Source organism: Guyanagaster necrorhizus (assembly GCF_019112545.1).
Source record: "Guyanagaster necrorhizus MCA 3950 unplaced genomic scaffold BT62scaffold_34, whole genome shotgun sequence".
NCBI classification, from domain to species: domain Eukaryota; kingdom Fungi; phylum Basidiomycota; class Agaricomycetes; order Agaricales; family Physalacriaceae; genus Guyanagaster; species Guyanagaster necrorhizus.
In genome coordinates, this window is record NW_025064913.1 from 115,791 (window position 1) to 134,655 (window position 18,865).

An 18,865-nucleotide genomic window follows, 5' to 3' on the forward strand; every position below is an offset into this window, starting at 1 on the left:
AAGTAAATCATGACTTTTTCTGTGGCAATGAGATCCTTGAAGATATCTTTCATCATCCACTGGAAGGTAGCAGGCAAATTGGTGAGCCTAAAGAACATAACAATTGGCTCAAATAGTCTGTGGTTAGTTTGAAAGATGACCTTCCATTTATCACCTTCTTTGATGCACACATTGTTGTACCCCCATTGGACATCCAGTTTGATGTAATATTTGGCACTGCAGAGTTTGTCTATTAGTTCTGAGATTAGCAGAAGCAGATAATGATTTTTGATTGTCATTTCATTAAGCTTCTGGTAATCTTGTACTGGTTGAAGTTTTCCATCCTTCTTCTTGACAAAGAAGAAGGGCAAGGCCATCAGAGATTTTGATGGCCAAATCCTTCCACTGGATAGATTTTTGTCAAGGAACTTATCCAGTTCTTGTTGTTTGTTGTTGCTAAGTGGATATGTTTTGCAATCCAGATTGGTATTTGCATTGGGAATCAGTTCTATGGCATGGTCCCAGGGCTTTGGATTGGGTAATTCATCGAAACTTTCCTTTTTGAATAAGTTCCAATAGTTTCATGCCCAATCAGGTATCATCTCTTCAAACATCTTTTCCTCCTTGTCAGCATTGGCTTTTGCCACCAGATCATTTGCATGGTGTATAGCTCAAATGTGAATAGCCTTCTGTAAGTCAATGATGAGGATTGTCTTGCCATCTTCCATTTCTTTGTCCCATCAATCCTCAGAGTCTTCATTGGATAGTTCAAATGGGATTTTCTGGCATTAGCATTGGGCAAAGATGATGTGTCCAGTCTTTCAGTTGATGAGCAGGTTGTGACATATAAGCCAATCATGACCAAGGAAAATTTTCTTGGTTTCTAGATCAGTTACTGCCAAGTCAATTCATTCAGAATGATCTCTGATGGTGAGCCTGAGCTCCACATATTTGGTGATTGAACCAGCTTGGTTCTTTGTTCCATCTGTATTGTAGACTGGAATAGGTGCTGCCATGGCTCAAGTAGGAAGATTGTGCTTGATGACAAAAGCATGATTGATTGAACTTCCAGTGCACCTGCTGTTGATTAATGCTGTGACCATATGGGTGCTTCAAGACATGAGCATCTTGATTCAGGCTTTAGCCAATAGGTCTTCACCAGAGGTTTTAGACTGTTGGATGAACTTTCATGATCCCTAAAGTTCATCAAGCTATTCTAAGGCTCAACATCATTTGGTCTTCTTCATTCCTTTGATTACTTTATATACTGCTTCTTCAGCCTGGGTCTTATGAACCCAATTCCTGAGCACAGCCTTTGCCACAGCCTTGTCCTTTGCATCCTTGATGGCTTGCCAAGTCCATTTGGTGTCAAATGGCTTTAGCCAACCAATAGGGTCCTCTACCCCTGTTTGACCCATAGGCAGTTGAGTCAGTTCCTTAGGCAATTCTGGTGTCTGAGTGGTAATGTCAGATATATTTGAATGCATGCATAATTTAGACATAGGTAATACTACAGAAATAATATCAGTCCATCCAGCATCTGATCATGACACACCACTCTTTGGTACTTTGGCCAAGTCAGCAGAATCACTCACTGCTTGGCCCTGTCTTTTACCTCCTTGGCCTTCATCTCCAGACTGAGATCTTCTTCCTTCATCAACTTGGTGATCTGCATCCATATGTCTTCTTGGGTGTGCTTATTCTTCTTCTGGGGGCGGTTTCATGCCATGTGGCCCTTCTGGCCACAATTGAAACACTTTCCCTTCTTCTTGAGGTGATCCATGTCCATCGGCTTACCTGTTCTGGTATATGTTGTGCCCATACTGGTTTTCTTCTTGCCATATGAGGAAGTTGGGGCTGAGCTGCCAGGCTTGATGGATGTGGTCACATTGGAGGTGGAGGGCTTCATGCCCTGTCTCTGGTTCTTTTGTCCTCCCCATGATAGGGTGGATGACTCTGCCTTCTGTTGCTGTCTCTCCCTGTACATTGTGGTGATGCATTCCTTCCATTCATTGTATCCCTTCAGGATGCCATGTCTGATGTCTGAGATAATCTTCAGATAGGAGGGCAGAGCTCCCATCTTCATATATTTGACCATTTGTCTGGTATCAGCAATATCATTGTGGACTCCAGCAAGTTTGCTGAGTTATTCCAATTCATCAAAGTAGTCCATGGCCAGTTTATTGGCCATCTTGAAGTCCTTCATCTTTTGCTTGTGGATTTCTTGGACAGTGGGATCTATGAACTTGTTGACAATCATCTGTTTGAAGACCAGCCACAAGGGATATCAGTGATGTTGCTGAGTGGTGGACCAGAACATGGGGGCCAGAAGGACCCACCATGTTTTCACCTTGTCTTCCATATAGGTCAAGGTGAATACTTGGAAATATTGATTGCAGTCAGTTAGAAAGGGGTCAATATCATTGGATGCTCCCTTAAAAGAGTGGAGTTCTCATATGAGGTTCAGTTTCACATTGAGAATTTGAGCATCTGGTGCAAGAGTGGTCATAGGGTTTGGGATCTTGCCAAAGGGTGGGACTGCCCATCCTGTTGGAGGCCCTGGGAATGAATGAAGAGAGCTGTCATCAGCAATGAGACTCTCTAGCAGGAGTACTTCTTTTTGCATGATCTGCTCATCCTTGAGCAATTGCTTTGGGATCATTCTCAGCAGGAACCACTGGGGCCACTAGAGCTGCTCCACTGTCTTCAGCCTGGTCTAATGGGTGTTGTTCAGCAAATGGTTGCTAAATCAGCAATCTCCATGGGTTTGGGTAGTGGCTGCTTGATTGGGGTCAGCTTCTGAAAAACTGACATGCCATGCTGCAGACAGCCAAGGTAGTGAATGAGTATCAAGAGGAGGCTGTTCAGACCAAGGGGGCTATGTTTGATGGCTTGCTCAGCACTATGCTTGGGGTCATGCCATACTTAGGCTGGTAAGCCAGTAACAGTGCCATCTGATATTCTAAATATCTTTTATTGTAAATAAAAATGGCCTGTTCAGTGGCCACATATTGTAAAATTTCCATATGCTTGATCCTGTCAGTGGTAGTATACCTTTGTCCCATGGGTGACACCAACCAGGTGTCATCCATCTATAGAGTAGCTGTACCATTCTGGTACAGCTCCAAAAAGTCCTTCTGATGCACCTCCTGTGCCTTCCTCACCAACTCTTCTTCATGCATGCATATGTTGAATATGCTTCTCTACTCAAGAAGGGGATCCTTGACTTTCTCATCAAGATCCTCTTCCTCATCATTCTCATTGATGGTTTTGCTCACATCCTCCTCAAGAAGGGAATTATCACATGGGTTGTAAACCTCCAGGATGACTGTGCTGAGGCTGGCTACTGGGTCTGGCATCATTGGATCTGGGTCAAGGAGTAGGCTCCTGCTGAAGCTGCCCCTGCTGCTCCTCAACTGCCTCTCACTCTGCTCTTGCTGCCATTGCTCTGTGATACTGGTGGAAGTTCCAATAGAACCTAGATCAGAGGAAGAGAGCAGCAAAGTTCCTGTCAAGAAACTGCCTGATGTCTCTGGTGGAATTGATGTTTTTATCATCCCCTCCAATGGTCCCTCAGTCTGCCAGTATACCATCTCCTCTGATGGGGATATCATCAGTCTCTGCAATAGTGTCAGTCCTATAACATAATAGGTGGTTGTCATTGAGGTCAAGCAACACTCATTGGTGAATATTGTCTATGTGGATGACTCTCTCAGCTGGTTCTGCCCAGGGATTGGGCTCAGTGGCAGGAGTGCTAGGTTTCCAGAACAGAGTGTCAGATATGCTGTTAGTGGTGGTTCCAATGAGTGTATTGGTTCTGAGGCTCTCAGAGCCTCTCCTCCAGTCCACTGTGTCTTGTGCTCAGAGGTATTGCCCAAAGAGGGCATTCTCCCTTGTGGTCTCATACTCAATGCTTGTCTGCTCCTGGACATACTTGGTAAGAGTGTCAGCACATTGAACTTGGTCCTCTTAGAGGAGGACTGAGTTGATGGTATCAGTCTGTTGTGCTGCACACAATAGCATTCATATGCAGCTTGTTCTGCTTGCAGCATGGCTAGCCATGCACTGCTCCAATCTCTCTGCTTCTTGGGCAACAGTGCAACAAAACTAGTGTTCATCACTGTTGTCATTGAAATAGAGGTCACTTCTTACCCCTGTCCTATTGTTAATGCTGTGTGCTGATACTGTACTTCAGGACCCAGAGCCTCTGGTACCTCTGGCCTCTTGAGCCACCTGTGCAGCATCAAGGGAGTCTCTAGCATGGCATCCAACACTGGTTCTAGAGACAGGAGTGCTGGTCCTCATCACGATGTTGTTATTTGTATGCTTGGGGGACAGGATGAGGGTGTCAGGTCTGAGTCATTGAAACCCTGTAGCCTAAGGGTTTCCAGGGTCTCAGATGACTGCTATCAGGGGTCATGAAGGATACTGATGCTGCTGCTGCTGCTCCTTCTCTTCTCTAGGATACCCTTCAGTCAGGCTCCCAGAGATGGTTTCAGATTCAGTTTCTTCTGCAGATTGGAAGGACTGTTGGGCAGAGGCAGGGATGTCATAGAGGGGGAGGTCTGGTGTGACATTGTGGAGAATAGTTCTGATACATTGAAATTCTTGATAGTGACAAATAGCCCAGGCAGTTATTGATTAGCATCCATAGCACAACTGTATGATCACCAATAAGCCTATCAATATTCCAATGATGGAAGCAAGGAGTTCAAAGAACTCATAAGTAAAGTTCAGGTCTGAGAGATTAAGTGCTGGGGGCATTCAGTTTCTCAGCACAATTGGGCTTGAGAAAGAGAAGCTAGAAGCTTTGAGCTAATTGTTAAGCCCAAATTCCATATGACCAATAACACATGATAAAATGACACAACCTCACACTTCAGGTTAAATGTCAGAGTCCACTTGATGTGTTTGATGATGCTGTGTTGTCAAGATGTTGCAAGTTGCTCAAGATAAGATGGTGAAAGAATAAACTTTAGCTTAAAGCTGGAGTTACTACAGTGAGAGCTATACTACTTATATACTAATCATTGTCCATTCTAAGAATATAACTACCTAATTGTCCTTCCTGGTGCTGTAGAGCATTTTGTCCAGTGTTGCCAAGCTACCTACAAAAGAGTATTGTCTGCTGTTGAGCTGTTACTGCTGTTACTGCTGCACAATGACAAAAGAGGCATTCTGTCATTGTGCTGCTGTGAGGCTCACAGCAGTGCAGTAGAATCTGGGTGGTGCTGCTGACTAAGCCTTCCCATAGTCCTATGTGCCAGTTAGACTCTCTGACTAAGCAGAAATAGAGATCAATCTTGAATAAGTCTAGTAAAAAGAAAAGAAAATAGGAAAAATCATAACAACAGAGTTCTATCAGAGAAGTGAAGAGGAGTATCCTTTGGAGTGGAATCCAATGAACAAGGTAGGGAGAAGTTGAAGTGAGTACAAAGTGTAGATGACTATCTATGTTGATATTCAAACTGAGTAGTTACAATGATTCTACATGGCTTATATACTAATGGTAGCTAATTCTGAGTCATATTCCATTGGATTCCAATGCCACTATTTACTACTGAGTTTGGGGTCTAGATATTACAATGTGAAATATAGATGTGAAATAATAATGGTAAAAATGAAATTAATAGATAATGAGAAGCCGGCAGAGTCTGGTGGGTTTTCATGATTGAATTCATGGTTGGTTGCAGTGACATGGAGGCTGGCAGCATGCACATAACAAGTATATAAGAAAGCTTGCTCTTGCTGGTAATCCTCAGCTTTGAGCTAAAGTTTATCCATCTCATTCTACTTTCAAGCTACCCTTAAAAGGCCTTGAAGCATCTGATACACAGAACACAATAGTGAACTCTAGTGCAAAGGTTCAAACATGAAACTATGCTAGTTTATCATGTGTTTCTAATCACATGCAGCTTGAGTCTAACACTGAAATTGAAGGTGACATCAGTGATAGTGGCATTGGATCAGAGAGTGCTGAAAGCTGACAATCTCTGTTCTTGGTAAAATGTTAGACCTAACCAGCATGTGTCCTGAACACATGGTAAACTAGTGCTGTATCATGTTTGTACAGTCATGCTGGAGCCCACTTAATGTGTTATACCAGATAAAGTGCTTCAAGGTCAGAGACAAGCTAGGCTTGAGAAAAGATAGTGTGAGATAAACTTATAGCTCAAAGCTGGACTACTACAGTAAGAACTATCCTACTTATATACTGTCTGGTCTGTGATAAATATAGCTGCTATCTATTATACTGTCCTGCACTACACTACTTGTTCTGCCTGGTTATCAGAGGGTGGACAATAGGATGTTGTTTATGGATGAAGCAACTGAGTACAATAGCACTGTCTGTCTTATGATTATATAATCTTCCCCACACTCACAGATAGATGCTCAAGATAAGATAGACACTCTGATAAGATAAGAAAAAATCATAACATAAAAGAAGTATAAGAATGGAAGAGTATAATATAGCAGAGCATCCCATCAGTGAAACAAGTGAAGGTGACAAGAATCAATAATGGCTCAAGATCATATTGGAGAGATATCTATGAGATATTGAGAATTTTAGCATAATGTAGGACCTAGCTGTGAATGAAACTTTATTATGAGTTGCTTGAATTGTTAATTAGCTTCCATACAACCAAGCTCTTCTTTGTAGATGCATCCAGGAGGGATCTAATAGTGTTGGCATCAGAGATCTGGGTTTAGAGATAAACAGAGGGCTTACACTTTGCACCACATGCACTATTTTCAGACATTGACCAGAGGACAAACAAGGAAATCAAGTGATGAGGATATACAATGTTCAGACTTTCAAGACAACATCAAGAAACATTGGTCTGTAGTTAGTAAACCTACATATGCTGGTCAGTTATTAATTCTGACTCCAATATTCAAAAAGATTCACCATTCTTACATAGTCATTGGTGTTGAAGGTCTCCTTTGATTTGCCCTATAGACCTATGCCTCACTATCCATGAGTCTGTTTGCCAACTCTGCTGTAAAAACCATATTTTCTGCCATGTTGAATCCTCTGACTGTGTAATGCTTGATTCCTTTGAGACAATGATATCTACAGTACAAAGATAAGAGACCCAAGATGTATGAGAAAATACATATGAATGACTGCTGAAAGCATAACTTTCATGACTAACATCACACTCCAAGGAATGACACAACTTGAGCCCTGGAAAAGCACAGATACAACTCTACTCACCTTGGCAGAAAACCAGATCCATGCCAGCAGGGGGGTGTCACCCTAAACCTATCCTGCATACTATGCCAAGGATCCACAAGAGTGAATCTGCACCATGGAAGGAAGTGCAACTCAGCATAGAGTTGGAAAGACAATGCATGAAAATCTCATGTAACACATTGTCAGGAAGACAACAGACGGGATTAAGGATCTAGCTTGAGTGCTCCATATTCTACTGAAGCTAACTGGTCTAGATGAGGGATTTCAATTCCATCTGTAGCTCTGATATCAAGCTCTGAAAACATGCCAGATCCCATCTTTCAAAGATCTCTGAATGCGGCCTCCTCTGATGCTGACGGTGGTCGATTGGTATGCAAAAGGGCCATTATATCAGGATCTGGGTTGAAGGAGGGTCCTTCACATATCATATGGCAGTTTGGACACAAGTGGGACATATCGCCTACAAGGGGGGATGATTCAAAGGAGCAAAACTGGATATAGATGCTTAGACTGAATGAATCGCTTAGGGTACCAAAGTGATGGTCGATGAGAAGTAAGGAGGCTACGGTGAAGGTAACACGCTGTTTCTGGCAGGACGAAGGAAAGTCGCTCCGGAATCCGACTTCCCATCATTGATTAGCCTGTACGGAGACACGAGGCAATACATATTATATTATTAGTGCCATGCACTGGGGTCCGCTGTCATCAAATATAAGAGTGTAAACGCGGCTTGAAGATTTTCTGTCTCGACTGGTAATTGATGCATGGAAGCGACTTGGCAGCGACAGACGGAAATGGCGGTGGCGGATGAGGTCGATGGTCCGGTCAAATTCTGGTTAGGGATCAATTTCGAAGTCCGAGGGGACCTCTGCTTTTCCTGCTACCATCACACTTCTTCGCCGTCGACCGTACCGTCTAGGACATTATCGGGAGAATGCCTAGTTCGAAGTGTAGTATTTGACTGGTGACTGGCGACTAGGTATGTCAGTCTTACGCCGGTGTCCTGTCTCGAGGTACTAAACGCGATATTTCGCAGGTCGAAGCCCCAATGTAGCCTCCCGAGAAACTTTCAGCTTCATCAGGTCGAGTATCACATACAGGATGATGATGGCTGGGACATAACTACGAGAAGACGTTGGATGGAGGGCCGTGGCTGGTGGAGTGACATCAACGACTCACCCTAGTGCATCATCTCTGTCCATGCCCAAGCTAAAGCAAAAGATATTATGCACGTATTCTGCAAGGAAGTACTACTTGCGACTTCCTTCTACGCTGTACACCCGAGTTGTTTCTGGATCGTGCTCATCAATGAAAGTGGCATCGGTTTATGCTCGAAACAGGTCAATTTGGCCGACCGCAATCGCAGTAGAATGTACTGACCTAGGCTACGCCAACATCCTTCTGTTCCTCCCATACAAATCATCCCCCCAGAAGTAATCGAAACTTCGAAGACGACCAACTCACCAGGGAGGGACTATCCTGGCGTTCGTTCGTCATTCTCCTTTCGTCCGGCATGTCAACAATTATACCACTGGAAGCTCCACAGATCGCCTATCGAACGTTGCTTAGAGTCCAGGAAACAGACACCCGGATATTAAGGTGGCGGATGAAGCATAGACCATTCAGCTGCTGCTTCAGAAGAGGAGACTCAGCGATGACATTATGTTGTTGGCCAGAATACGAGTCGTGGAGTGCTATAGTAACCTCGATAAGACGAGTATCAATAAGAAAAAAAAGCAACTATATCTCAGCCTGGTACGGTGTAACGTCACACTGATCTTCCAAGAGTCATCTCCCTGCTTTCCGAAGGCAACGGCATTGACGTCAGCAGAACCATCTGACCGAATTCACGCTACATGGTCCCGGTGTATTGTTCCAAGCCGCTACGTCCTACCAATGCGAGCGGTACGCCTGTTCCTCCACAAAGATTGGCTGGAAATCGTGTGGGAATGCGGCTTCGTACTAGAGCAAGAATTCAGACAAGGTTTGAATTCAATAAGTTGTCAGCGCGAGTGCTAGGTACCGATGAGGGTCATAGTAGGAAGATGACACGGGAAAAGGAAGTAAACAGTCTCAACGGACGTAGGGAGCTTGCCGCGACTAGAAGCGTACGCAAAAGGCGCGATCATCAATAGTCCTGATGCAAATCAAGATGCAGCACCTGCTAAAATGTTCAGAAACGCTGAAAAGAGGATAGTGATGATATACGCGCTGGTTCTCGGATGATTTAATCAGAAATCGCTACATGCATCCAGCACACAGTACTCAGCGATCCATCGGTTAGGCTCTTCCCTGAAAGTGTATGCGACATCAAGAGGAGAGACTTGCAAGAAGAAGATAATTAGTCGGTCGTCATAATACGGGTTGGGTATCCTTCAGAGCATGTGTTCACTGTTGGCATCTCATTGGCCACCAAATTTTCTCGTCACACTCGTCAGCACACTATTAATAGTGCTGCCAGCCAGCCTAGCTCCAAGCTTTTACCGATTGCTTCAAGCTCATAGAATTCAGCTTTCACGGATCTCTGTGCCTTTGATGGTACTGACAGTACTTATCATGTACACAACGGCAGTCATTGCGATGTCATCTAATCGAAGTACTTGTCCGGAACACATTCTGTATTTCATAGCAGAAGATACTACCTTATTTGGATTTCGAGGACTTCCATACAACACAGCTCGTTTTGAATCCTTTGATGAAACTACAACCAAGACAGGTTAAACTCTGATGTTAGCTTATGCTAGAGATTCTCACTCACCGTATCTCGATATCCACACCTCCTGGTTCCAATTCCGCCAGACGAGCTTCATCTTTCCTGCTCAACAATGTTGAATCTTTAGTATTGTCCATCGTAACTACCTCGTCCTGGAAGAATCGTGATGTGTTTCTGCGTATTATTGCTATATCAACCAGTAACTGTCCTATATCCGTGCTAACATTGCGAAATGAGAGAGGGACCGGAGAGCAGGAACGACGTTTGACTGATTCATGAATGCAAAAATTGGGCCAAGCGCCTCGAAGCCCTCCACAATAAACGTAAGGTCAAGATATGTCAGGGAAGAGCACAATTTCATGAAATCCTTAACATATGGCTCGAATATGACCAACGGAAACGTCATACGTGTCAGTGTGCACCCCGATCTTGTGATTAGCTGATGAACGTCCCGCCATGGCATGCGCAGAGACATCGCTTGGTTTGTCATAAATCAGACATGACTCCCGGAGACCAGGGGGTATCATATGGGAAATGACATGCGTTGGATGTGCGCTGATACACAGTTTGAGGAAATGGATGGATGGAACCGCGAAAGGGACAGCTTCAGCAACATTGATAATAACAGGAACGGATAAATGCTCGATGTTCTGCGAAGAAAGAAGAGCATGTAGGATGTAAGATATGTCCTGGCATCAGCGATGAGAGAGTTTCTTGATTTGGGACCATGGAAAAACAAAATTCTCGCATCCGGTGAGGATGGTGACTTCGCGTAGGCGTGGGGCCATCGAAAAGATATGGAATAGATATCCAGGAGGAGAGTCAACTCCAATCGAGAGGCCTTCTAGAATCGGTATCCGCTCACTAACACGCCGCAACCTGTCGGCAACGACAACATCCGTGCCCACGTCTATAAATGCCGTCTAACCCTTCCATCGAGAGCCATGATCCAGAAGGATCTCGGCCGTCTCCAGGTCTTCGGAAGATATCTCTGGTCGCGCGCGAAAGGAAATCACGAGTGGCACTTCCCTCGACAACGCAAGCGCTCGGCAGAGAAGGGCTTTCGGTAATAGTGTGTTATTTAATTTATCAGAAGCCACGGGTGGGGAATGATAGATGTTTTTCTTCTTGGTCTCATCGAGCCTGTCGATGACGCTCAAGGAGATCTTCGACATGGGACTGCTCGCAGACTGTTTGCCGATGGGAATCTTCATAATGTTGGAGAATAAGAGAAACTTTGGCTATAGCTTCATCTTGCTCAGCAAGGATGTCATTAAGATGGGCATCTTTGGCAAATAAGGACGAAATGGATTGCTTGACCGGCGTATGATCGTCGTTCAATGGGAAGGCATTAGATAGAATGAATGACTCCAGTGAAGAGGAGAGGCTATAATCAAGTTTCTTTGGAACGTCTGAATAGTAGCGTATATTTTTGTTCACATCGCATGCCAGACAACCCTAATGAAATTCAAGTCGAAGCAGAAAGTGGGAAAAACTAACACTTACCATGGCAAGCCCTTTACGAGATAGAAAAAATAGACAGATCTGTATATGTCGAGAATCTGTGAGTACGATGATGATAGATGAAGTTGATGTAGTGTGATCGTGATAGTGGGTTGTGCGGCAAAACAACCTTTAGGTATTCGAACACGAGACCATGAGGAAGTGTCACATCCTGTGGTGGGAATTGTGTGACACATCACGTCCGGTCCGGTAACTTTGAAGCACTTTCTATTTTCCGACCCTTGCAAAAGAGAATGGACCACAATGCTATGTGTGTTTTTCTATTCCTTCTCATGACAGAATATGGGCTTATATATATCTGGCATCCTCCCCTTCATTATTTCAGGAACGCTTATTCCGCCCATCCGAAGGTTTTCCGTTTTTCCTCGCCTTGTCCTCGTGTTTTTCATGACATTGGGCTATAGGACGTATTTCTCCGTTCGAGTTGGTCAAAATTTCTGATAGAAAAAGCTTCTGTATTTGCGGCACTCGAAGCATATCATATATCACGACCCAGTACTCCCAACCGTCCCGAACAAAACGCTAGATCTTCCCATGTACGTTCATTTCCATTTATCTTATATCCGGCATCCGATGAGAATATCTTCAGCTCATGAGAGGAAACCTTTCAGCAACTGCGCCCCCAACACGTGTTGGACGCCTGGAAAAGGGCCGGACCACACATCTCTTTCATGCGACATCCCTTTCTCTCATACTTTCTTCCAGACGAAAGTGTTGCCGGCGATTATCTCATACCGCGTGTCGACGTGGAGTGATGCTAACACGAGGCTGGCATTGCTTGCCGCACGCCACCATCATATCGTCATTCCCCGCATCACCTCTGTATCCTTTTTGCTTCCTCGCCTTGGTGAGCGTTATCGACACATCGACTGCATACCATGGACAGTCCGGACTCCAAGTAACGCCTTTCCTTTTATTCTCTGAAATCACGAGTTGAATAGATTCCCTTAGGCTCCAATATCCGCCAGAGGTCCCGGAAGAAGCAGATTCGTCATCTCCCGCACCGTCGTCAGACGCCCCCAGGATCGACCGCTCAGCAGCAGCGCCCCCAAGCCACAATAAGAGGCGCCCCAAAAGTCTCCCGCGGCAGCGCCACCACCGTCGCGCAGTTCCAGCTTCACATTCCGAAATCGATCTCATCCACGGCTTCGGGCCAACCGTTACCGACACTCTTCGTCGTGACGTCCAGATACTCGATGCCTTTGAGCAACGTTTTGCAGCTCTGAGGACCCAGCTCGTCGAGGCGACGGCTTCTTTGTCGGCTCATAAACTCCAGCTGCAAAACGCGAAGATGGAGCTCCAGCGGGCGGAGGGGATCATTGCGGATGTGGACCGCCAGCGGATCGAAGCGGAAGTCCAGGCGGCAAAGGATAGGGCGACTACGAGAAGGCTCCTTATCGAACGTAAGATGAACGAAGCGAAGGAGCAAGGTTATCGGGAGGGGTACGAGGAAGGATTTGGAATGGTTAGATCGTTTCGGGAGATCAGGAGAAGGAAACGCTCGGAGAGGGATCGAGAGGCTGTTGCGCCACTGAGTTTCGGCAGGTATGTCTTTCAGCCAAGTAAATATGACTGCAACATATCTGATTTGCTCTCGAGGGCCACCAAGTCAAGTCTGTCTGTTTCCATACTGGCTGATTATGAAGATCTTGAGGAACAACTGAAGGTCCCTGTCAACCCGAATCCTATGGTCGCTGTCATGCGGTGCGTGCTCCTTCGTATAGCTCCGCTTTCTCCATCGATATTCATCGACCAATAGAAGTGTCGTCTCATCATTCGCCAATCCTCCTGATTGGCAGACACGTCGTACGCCTCCTGATCGACATCCGGAAGAGCCACTCGGACCTGCTTCAGTGGAACCTGCTCCATCACCTTCTCCCGAGGATCGATCTGCAAGCCCATCGCCCTCACATTCGGATCCTCCTGGTCGGTTCGGTGTCTCGCCCGAACCTATTTGTCCCATACCCACGCAGATACACGCCCCGTCCCCGCTCCCAGTGCATCACTCCCCTCCACAGTCTCAACGTGAACGAGAGCAATCTCTCGAGCGTGTCGACCAATCGACCAGCGCCATGGGCGGTGGTGCTTTCCAGGCATTGACTCGTTCTTCGAAATTCAGTCCCCATATCGACGTTCGCAGAGGAGAATCCAGAGCATCGACGCCTCTTTCGCAGTATGCTATGTTAAAGCCTCCTCCTCCATCAGAACCAGAGAGGGTCCGAGAGACCGAGCGTATGGTGGACGAATGGAGAAGTCAAAATATGCCTGCCCGAGGACCAGATGTACGTTGTACTTTTACATCCATGTTTCTCTCTACTGACTTGCTTTTCCAGGTCTCGTCTCGCCTGATTGACTGGGAGTTTGTATCGCCTGTTTCTGAAGCTTCATATCATGCATCTAGTTTATATCACCAGACTGACCCTGGAAGCCGCTACACCCTAGGGGAAGCCGAAGCCGAAGCCGAAACTGAACAACCGCCCACGCGGTCTCCGCCAAAGCGTCTAAAGACCCCCTTCGCCTGGCTGAGAAGACGGTTCCAACAAAGATCTTCCTCGACCTCTTCTCCTGGCGTCAATATCGAAGTCCAACCTCCGGTACGGTTTCTGTCCAAATGCACTTCTTTACAAGGATCTGATCTTTTCAATTTTTTTTTAGTCCCAGTCCCCTTCAAACCGAAGCGATCATACGATGTTTAATCCAGGACTACTTACACCCGAAGACCGACCGTTACCGGGTATTCCTCTCGATCTCATCGAATTACCAGATGACCGACTCCCTCCGGGTTTCATACCAATTCTACAACAAGCGGACGATCGTTTTTCTCCGATTCCTCAGGTCCCGATGGAGCTGGCTCCGATACCGATGCCGATGCGAAGGCCAGCCACTCCTGGAAGAAGTGCAATGTCCGCTAATAATACGAGCCCGCGATCAAGGGCGGCAAGTTTGGGAGGGTACGGCGCTCCGTTACATCGGCCTATTTCTCTTTTTTCGGACTCTTGATTTTTTTTTTTTTTCGGTTTGTCTTCAAGTCGAACTGTATTACTAGGTAGTCTCCTTTGTATCCTACTTTCTGTGAAACTTCTCGTTCTCGTTAAGGCTTTTCACTTGTACTCGGAACCTATAAGTAAATTTTCGACGTGATACCTGAGTCACAGGTACTAGGCCCTGCAGTAGAATTCTCTATTTCTACGCACTAGGACTGATCCGCTCAGGACATTAATTACAATATTCGTGTTCTAACGTAACTTTGATCATGATGAGGTAGGTAACATGCCGTGGTATAGGAAAACCTTTGTATGCGATGATAATTTACAATGCCTGTGAAACTCTCTAAATCAGCGCATCAATTCTTCCCCTTTTCTTCGGCTTGAGCAGCAGCGGCGGCATTAGCCATCAAGCGTCTTGCATTCCATTGAGCGAGCGGGAGGGTGAAGAGAGAGATGATGGTCCAAGCGATGAGAACACCGAAATGGAGTCCAACTAAAAAAAAATAATAATAATCAATAGGTGTTCAATAGGCTTAGTGGTCCGAGTCACTCACGTTGATTCTTCGTTCCGAAAAGAATGGTCCTGACAGCGCCGGAGACGTTGTAGAACGGGAACGCGTAACCGTAGCGGTAGAAGTGCGGGAGAACCTCGATGGGCATGAAGCACACCGCCACGTTACCTGCACAGGAAGGGTTAAGAACCATCGATTGAAATAAGGCACAGAGTGGGAAAAGAGCGTACTGATGATCCATAAGATAATGAAGAATGGCATGTACTTGGGCGTCAAGAAGGTGATCATAGCCTCGAGCGCGAGTCCAACAGCCAGCATGCCGACAAAGTTGAGCATCCAGAAGATGATAAACCCTGCACGGCCGAACCTTGCGCGGAAATTGAGTCAATATTGTGTGATATACGATGACGGCGGGGCAGTGCTCACTTGGTGTTAAAGTCTGCTTGGAAGGCCCTGCTCAAGGTGGAGTAGAAGATGGAGATCATGAAGTACAACGCGATGGTCGAGTACAAGCGGACTTTGATGAGCGATTTCGTCGTCAATTTCATTTCGATCCCGGAGGTCATACGAGCTGCGCCGCCGATCAGCTAGAATGACGAGTCAGGGATCTACCTCGCAGAGAACAAATGGAGATGGACTGCTTACCACGACGAAGTAGCACAGAACCAGAAGATAGATAAGGCCAACGAAGGTAATAGCACTCGCCCTGAAAGAGAACGAAATGTTAGATATGATACGGGAGGGACCTAAGGAATTACGCGCGGTGCTTACACAGGTAAATTGAATGGGCGCAGGTTGTCGATCGTGTAACTGACAGGCTCAGTAATAATTTGTGGCGCAGTTTGGAGGATCGAAACCAAGGTGTCCGATGATTCAGATGCAGCGAGCTGAGTCCCGAACCACTGGGCGAAGTTCTGAGAGAAAGTGTCCATAGTCGTCATGATATAAGGTCGCATGAGCGAACGGCTGCAAACGATGAGAAACGGATTTAAAAACGTCTAAGCAAGAGCCCGACTCACAATGCATTCTCATTCCGTGCTTCCACGACGTACACGGTGACTGCCGTTGAGCCGTTATACGAAGAACTGGGAGAGGATACCGCGGCGTTGAGGGATGAAGTAGCGTTGGCATGAACTATGAGAAAGATATTCAGAGGAGAATCACTTTGGGAAATCGCAAAACAACGTACTGACAACGGCCACCCAGGCTCTTTGGTCTACCACATGATCCCCCACGTCGGCCGGGCCTGAAAAGTCTGACGCAGGGCGCTGTGTCCAAGAAACCCTCGAGGTGGAGGCAACATCTGCTAAGAGGGTGCTAGTGACGTTACTACCGATTGTGGATCCATCGAAATCCTATCAGAGGTGGTGAGATACACGCTGTAGACGTTCGAAAAATACGCACTACGACCCATCCAGGTAGCTTGTGATCAGGTATCTTCCACAAAGCGCCCCAGTATATCGAGAAGACACCAAACAGCAATATAACCATGGAAAAACACCCGATGACTAGAGCCTTGATGTACTCCTTCCTCTGTGCTGCGATCTCCTTATCGGTGAATTCATTAGAGAACGGCTTAGGAGGCGCTGCAGGCTGCTTCTCCTTCTCTGCGCTGGTGTGGGTCCGGCCATTGAGGTTGACAGTGGAGGTGCTATGAGACTGGTGGATAGACATAGCTGCGAATGAGGAACGAGCGAACGGATGAACTGCGAGGGGAAAATGCTGTTGGGGGATGTTTCTGCATGTCACGGATTTATGTATCTATTTGGTTGCCGAGTCGGACTGGACGACAAAGAGCCCCATCGGCCAAGGAAAAGAAGACTAGGCATGCTCCGACTCGGAGGTGGATTACTGTTTTCGTAATGCCAACCATCAGATTAACAGGCACGACTCGGAGAAATGACTCATACCTTGCTACATGTTTTTCTAACCGACCAATAGAGGGTTCGTCCTTCTCTGAGGAGCTCAGACGAGACTAACAGACGATAGTACTAACATCGATCAAACCCTTGCCGATTCGGGAACCCCTGGGAAATTTGACGTGCTTACTCGGGTCCGGCGTGTTAGTAGGCACTCCATAATCCTTACTCGGGGTACTGCGCGTCAGAATCGGACGCTACAGAACAATTCATCGCGTTGTCGGAATCTCTTCATCTGGATGACGGAACAAGAAGGTTTAGAAGTTTACAATTGCACGGTAAATCATCGCCAATCGCTTAACGATAACCCTGAACAATGGAGGTCAAGAAGCTTGCCCTTTTGCCAGCGTCGCCGCAAATACATCACTTTGAAAATCCATTCCTCCCCCCCTGCTCTGGAGACGCTTAGCGGTGACTCGACATGCATTCCGGTGGCTCTAAAGCCCCTGGACCCCAGAATCTGACAGGCAGAATTCATGACGTACCCTACACCCCGAGTAAGTAGTTCTCACCGTGGTCGATTAGACAGCATCTCAAAACACCGGTATCACAGCGACGTTCGCGCGAATAATTCATTAGGTATACAGTCAACCTTCGTTCAGCAACCAACAGGAACATAGTTAATCCGGCTTACTTCAGAAGGGCGCAAGCTACTCTGGTCCACTGGAAGAGTCTTGGGCTGCTACAGACCAATGGTCGAATGCGGCATGCATGTGTTTTCCCTGCGCAGGCACCTGCGTGTTGGGGCGCATGTACCCGATCATAAACCGTACGACGCGGACGATTCAGGGTTCAGGAGCACAGAACCGCCGGAAGTGACATGCTGAACGGTTCACCATGAATAGACCTTTCCTAGTGGTAAATATAGCGATATATTATTAGCACCATCGACGTCGAATCGGAGACAGATCGTGTCCGCTGGATGGAAGAGGGAACTGCGTGGAATGCTCTTTTGTCGTGGCAGATCGCTTAAACTACAACGAGCCAATGCCAATGTACCACCAAAGTATGAGCCTCACCGACTCGGGGAGGTAAGTAACGTAACACTAATCACACGAATTTTCCTTGGCTCGCAGGCATCAGGATATGAGAAAATCATCGGCGTAGCAAGTAGTCTGCAACCATAAATTGGCGGAATATATGAAGAAACTTAGGCGCAGGCATGTATAGGTGAATTTTCTTGGAGGTCGCATTATCCCGTGTTTTTCTTCCTCCGATAGCGCTGATGATGGAGAGAACGTGTGTGCGGATACATTCGGCCTTGCCACTGGCAGCCACGCGGTTGACGTCCGGTCATAGCGGGCTAAGCTGGGACGTATACCTGTTCCTCTCCGAGGACATGGTTTATGCGTGAGCTTTATCAGCAGTAATAATTATGAACGTCATTTCGAAGATCATAATAAAATAAGCGCCCGCTGTCGTAGCTAAGCTAATGGCACCAAACAACTTGAACCAAGACCCTTTGAAGCAAACGGTAATCTGAACACCGTCCCAAAGGCTCCACTCTGTCAAGTTCAAATCTTGTACAAGTAATCCAGCCTTGTTCACCAAAAAAAAAGAGGCACAATACTTGTACTAAGGCCTGATAGCTCCCACTCTTCCGTTTTTTTTTGCACTGACAGATGCTTCGAAGATCAGAATATGCCAATGAATATAAAGTACGCACAGAATCCCGAGGAGTCTCTTCTCCTATTACATCGCCAACATGTGTACAGTCACAAGTCCCGGCTGCTTCGGAGAGGAAGTGTCACGTAACAGAAAAGGGTAAATGATTCCCACGAGTCAACACCTTTCACTGTATCCACCGACCAGCGACATTTCTGCCTGATGCCTCAGATATTCAGGTATTTGCTTATGGCTTCACCCAAGAACTAGAACTATTCATGTCTCGCCGCTGCACCGCGATTAAACAGTCCATTTCCGCGGACACCGTTCAAGGTAGCGCAACTCTCCCTCTCCCGATTCTAGTAGAAAGTCTTTCTCTTCTACTCAGCTCTCCTCCTCAAAGAAGCAGACTTTTCCTCCATGGCCCC

General features: G+C 46.3%; 3 protein-coding genes across 3 annotated transcripts; 1 reads left to right on the forward strand and 2 right to left on the reverse strand.

Moving 5' to 3' along the window:
* Positions 1-11,024: 11,024 nt before the first annotated feature.
* Positions 11,025-11,399, reverse strand: BT62DRAFT_923032 (uncharacterized protein; the record flags this gene model as incomplete). The annotated part of the gene is made up of 2 exons (XM_043184467.1): positions 11,025-11,348; positions 11,397-11,399. The coding sequence occupies 2 exons, from the start codon at positions 11,397-11,399 to the stop codon at positions 11,025-11,027; spliced, it is 327 nt and encodes a 108-aa protein (XP_043035301.1).
* Positions 11,400-12,079: 680 nt separating this feature from the next.
* BT62DRAFT_464131 (uncharacterized protein) lies at positions 12,080-13,330 on the forward strand. Its single transcript, XM_043181015.1, has 3 exons — positions 12,080-12,312; positions 12,366-12,959; positions 13,014-13,330. The coding sequence occupies exons 1-3, from the start codon at positions 12,293-12,295 to the stop codon at positions 13,171-13,173; spliced, it is 774 nt and encodes a 257-aa protein (XP_043035302.1). The 5' UTR covers positions 12,080-12,292; the 3' UTR covers positions 13,174-13,330.
* A 1,427-nt stretch (positions 13,331-14,757) lies between these two features.
* BT62DRAFT_907367 (uncharacterized protein) lies at positions 14,758-16,587 on the reverse strand (the record flags this gene model as incomplete). The annotated part of the gene is made up of 9 exons (XM_043183663.1): positions 14,758-14,894; positions 14,956-15,081; positions 15,144-15,280; positions 15,340-15,500; positions 15,559-15,619; positions 15,685-15,879; positions 15,933-16,047; positions 16,103-16,268; positions 16,318-16,587. The coding sequence occupies 9 exons, from the start codon at positions 16,585-16,587 to the stop codon at positions 14,758-14,760; spliced, it is 1,368 nt and encodes a 455-aa protein (XP_043035303.1).
* Positions 16,588-18,865: the final 2,278 nt, after the last annotated feature.

What these genes read in the sequence shown, in the direction of transcription:
- BT62DRAFT_464131 (XM_043181015.1), top strand. Translation starts at nt 12,293, where the DNA reads ATGGACAGTCCGGACTCCAA. An exon ending in ATGGACAGTCCGGACTCCAA is followed by an intron (nt 12,313 to 12,365) that starts GTAACGCCTTTC and finishes AGATTCCCTTAG; the next exon opens with GCTCCAATATCCGCCAGAGG. An exon ending in GCGCCACTGAGTTTCGGCAG is followed by an intron (nt 12,960 to 13,013) that starts GTATGTCTTTCA and finishes TTTGCTCTCGAG; the next exon opens with GGCCACCAAGTCAAGTCTGT.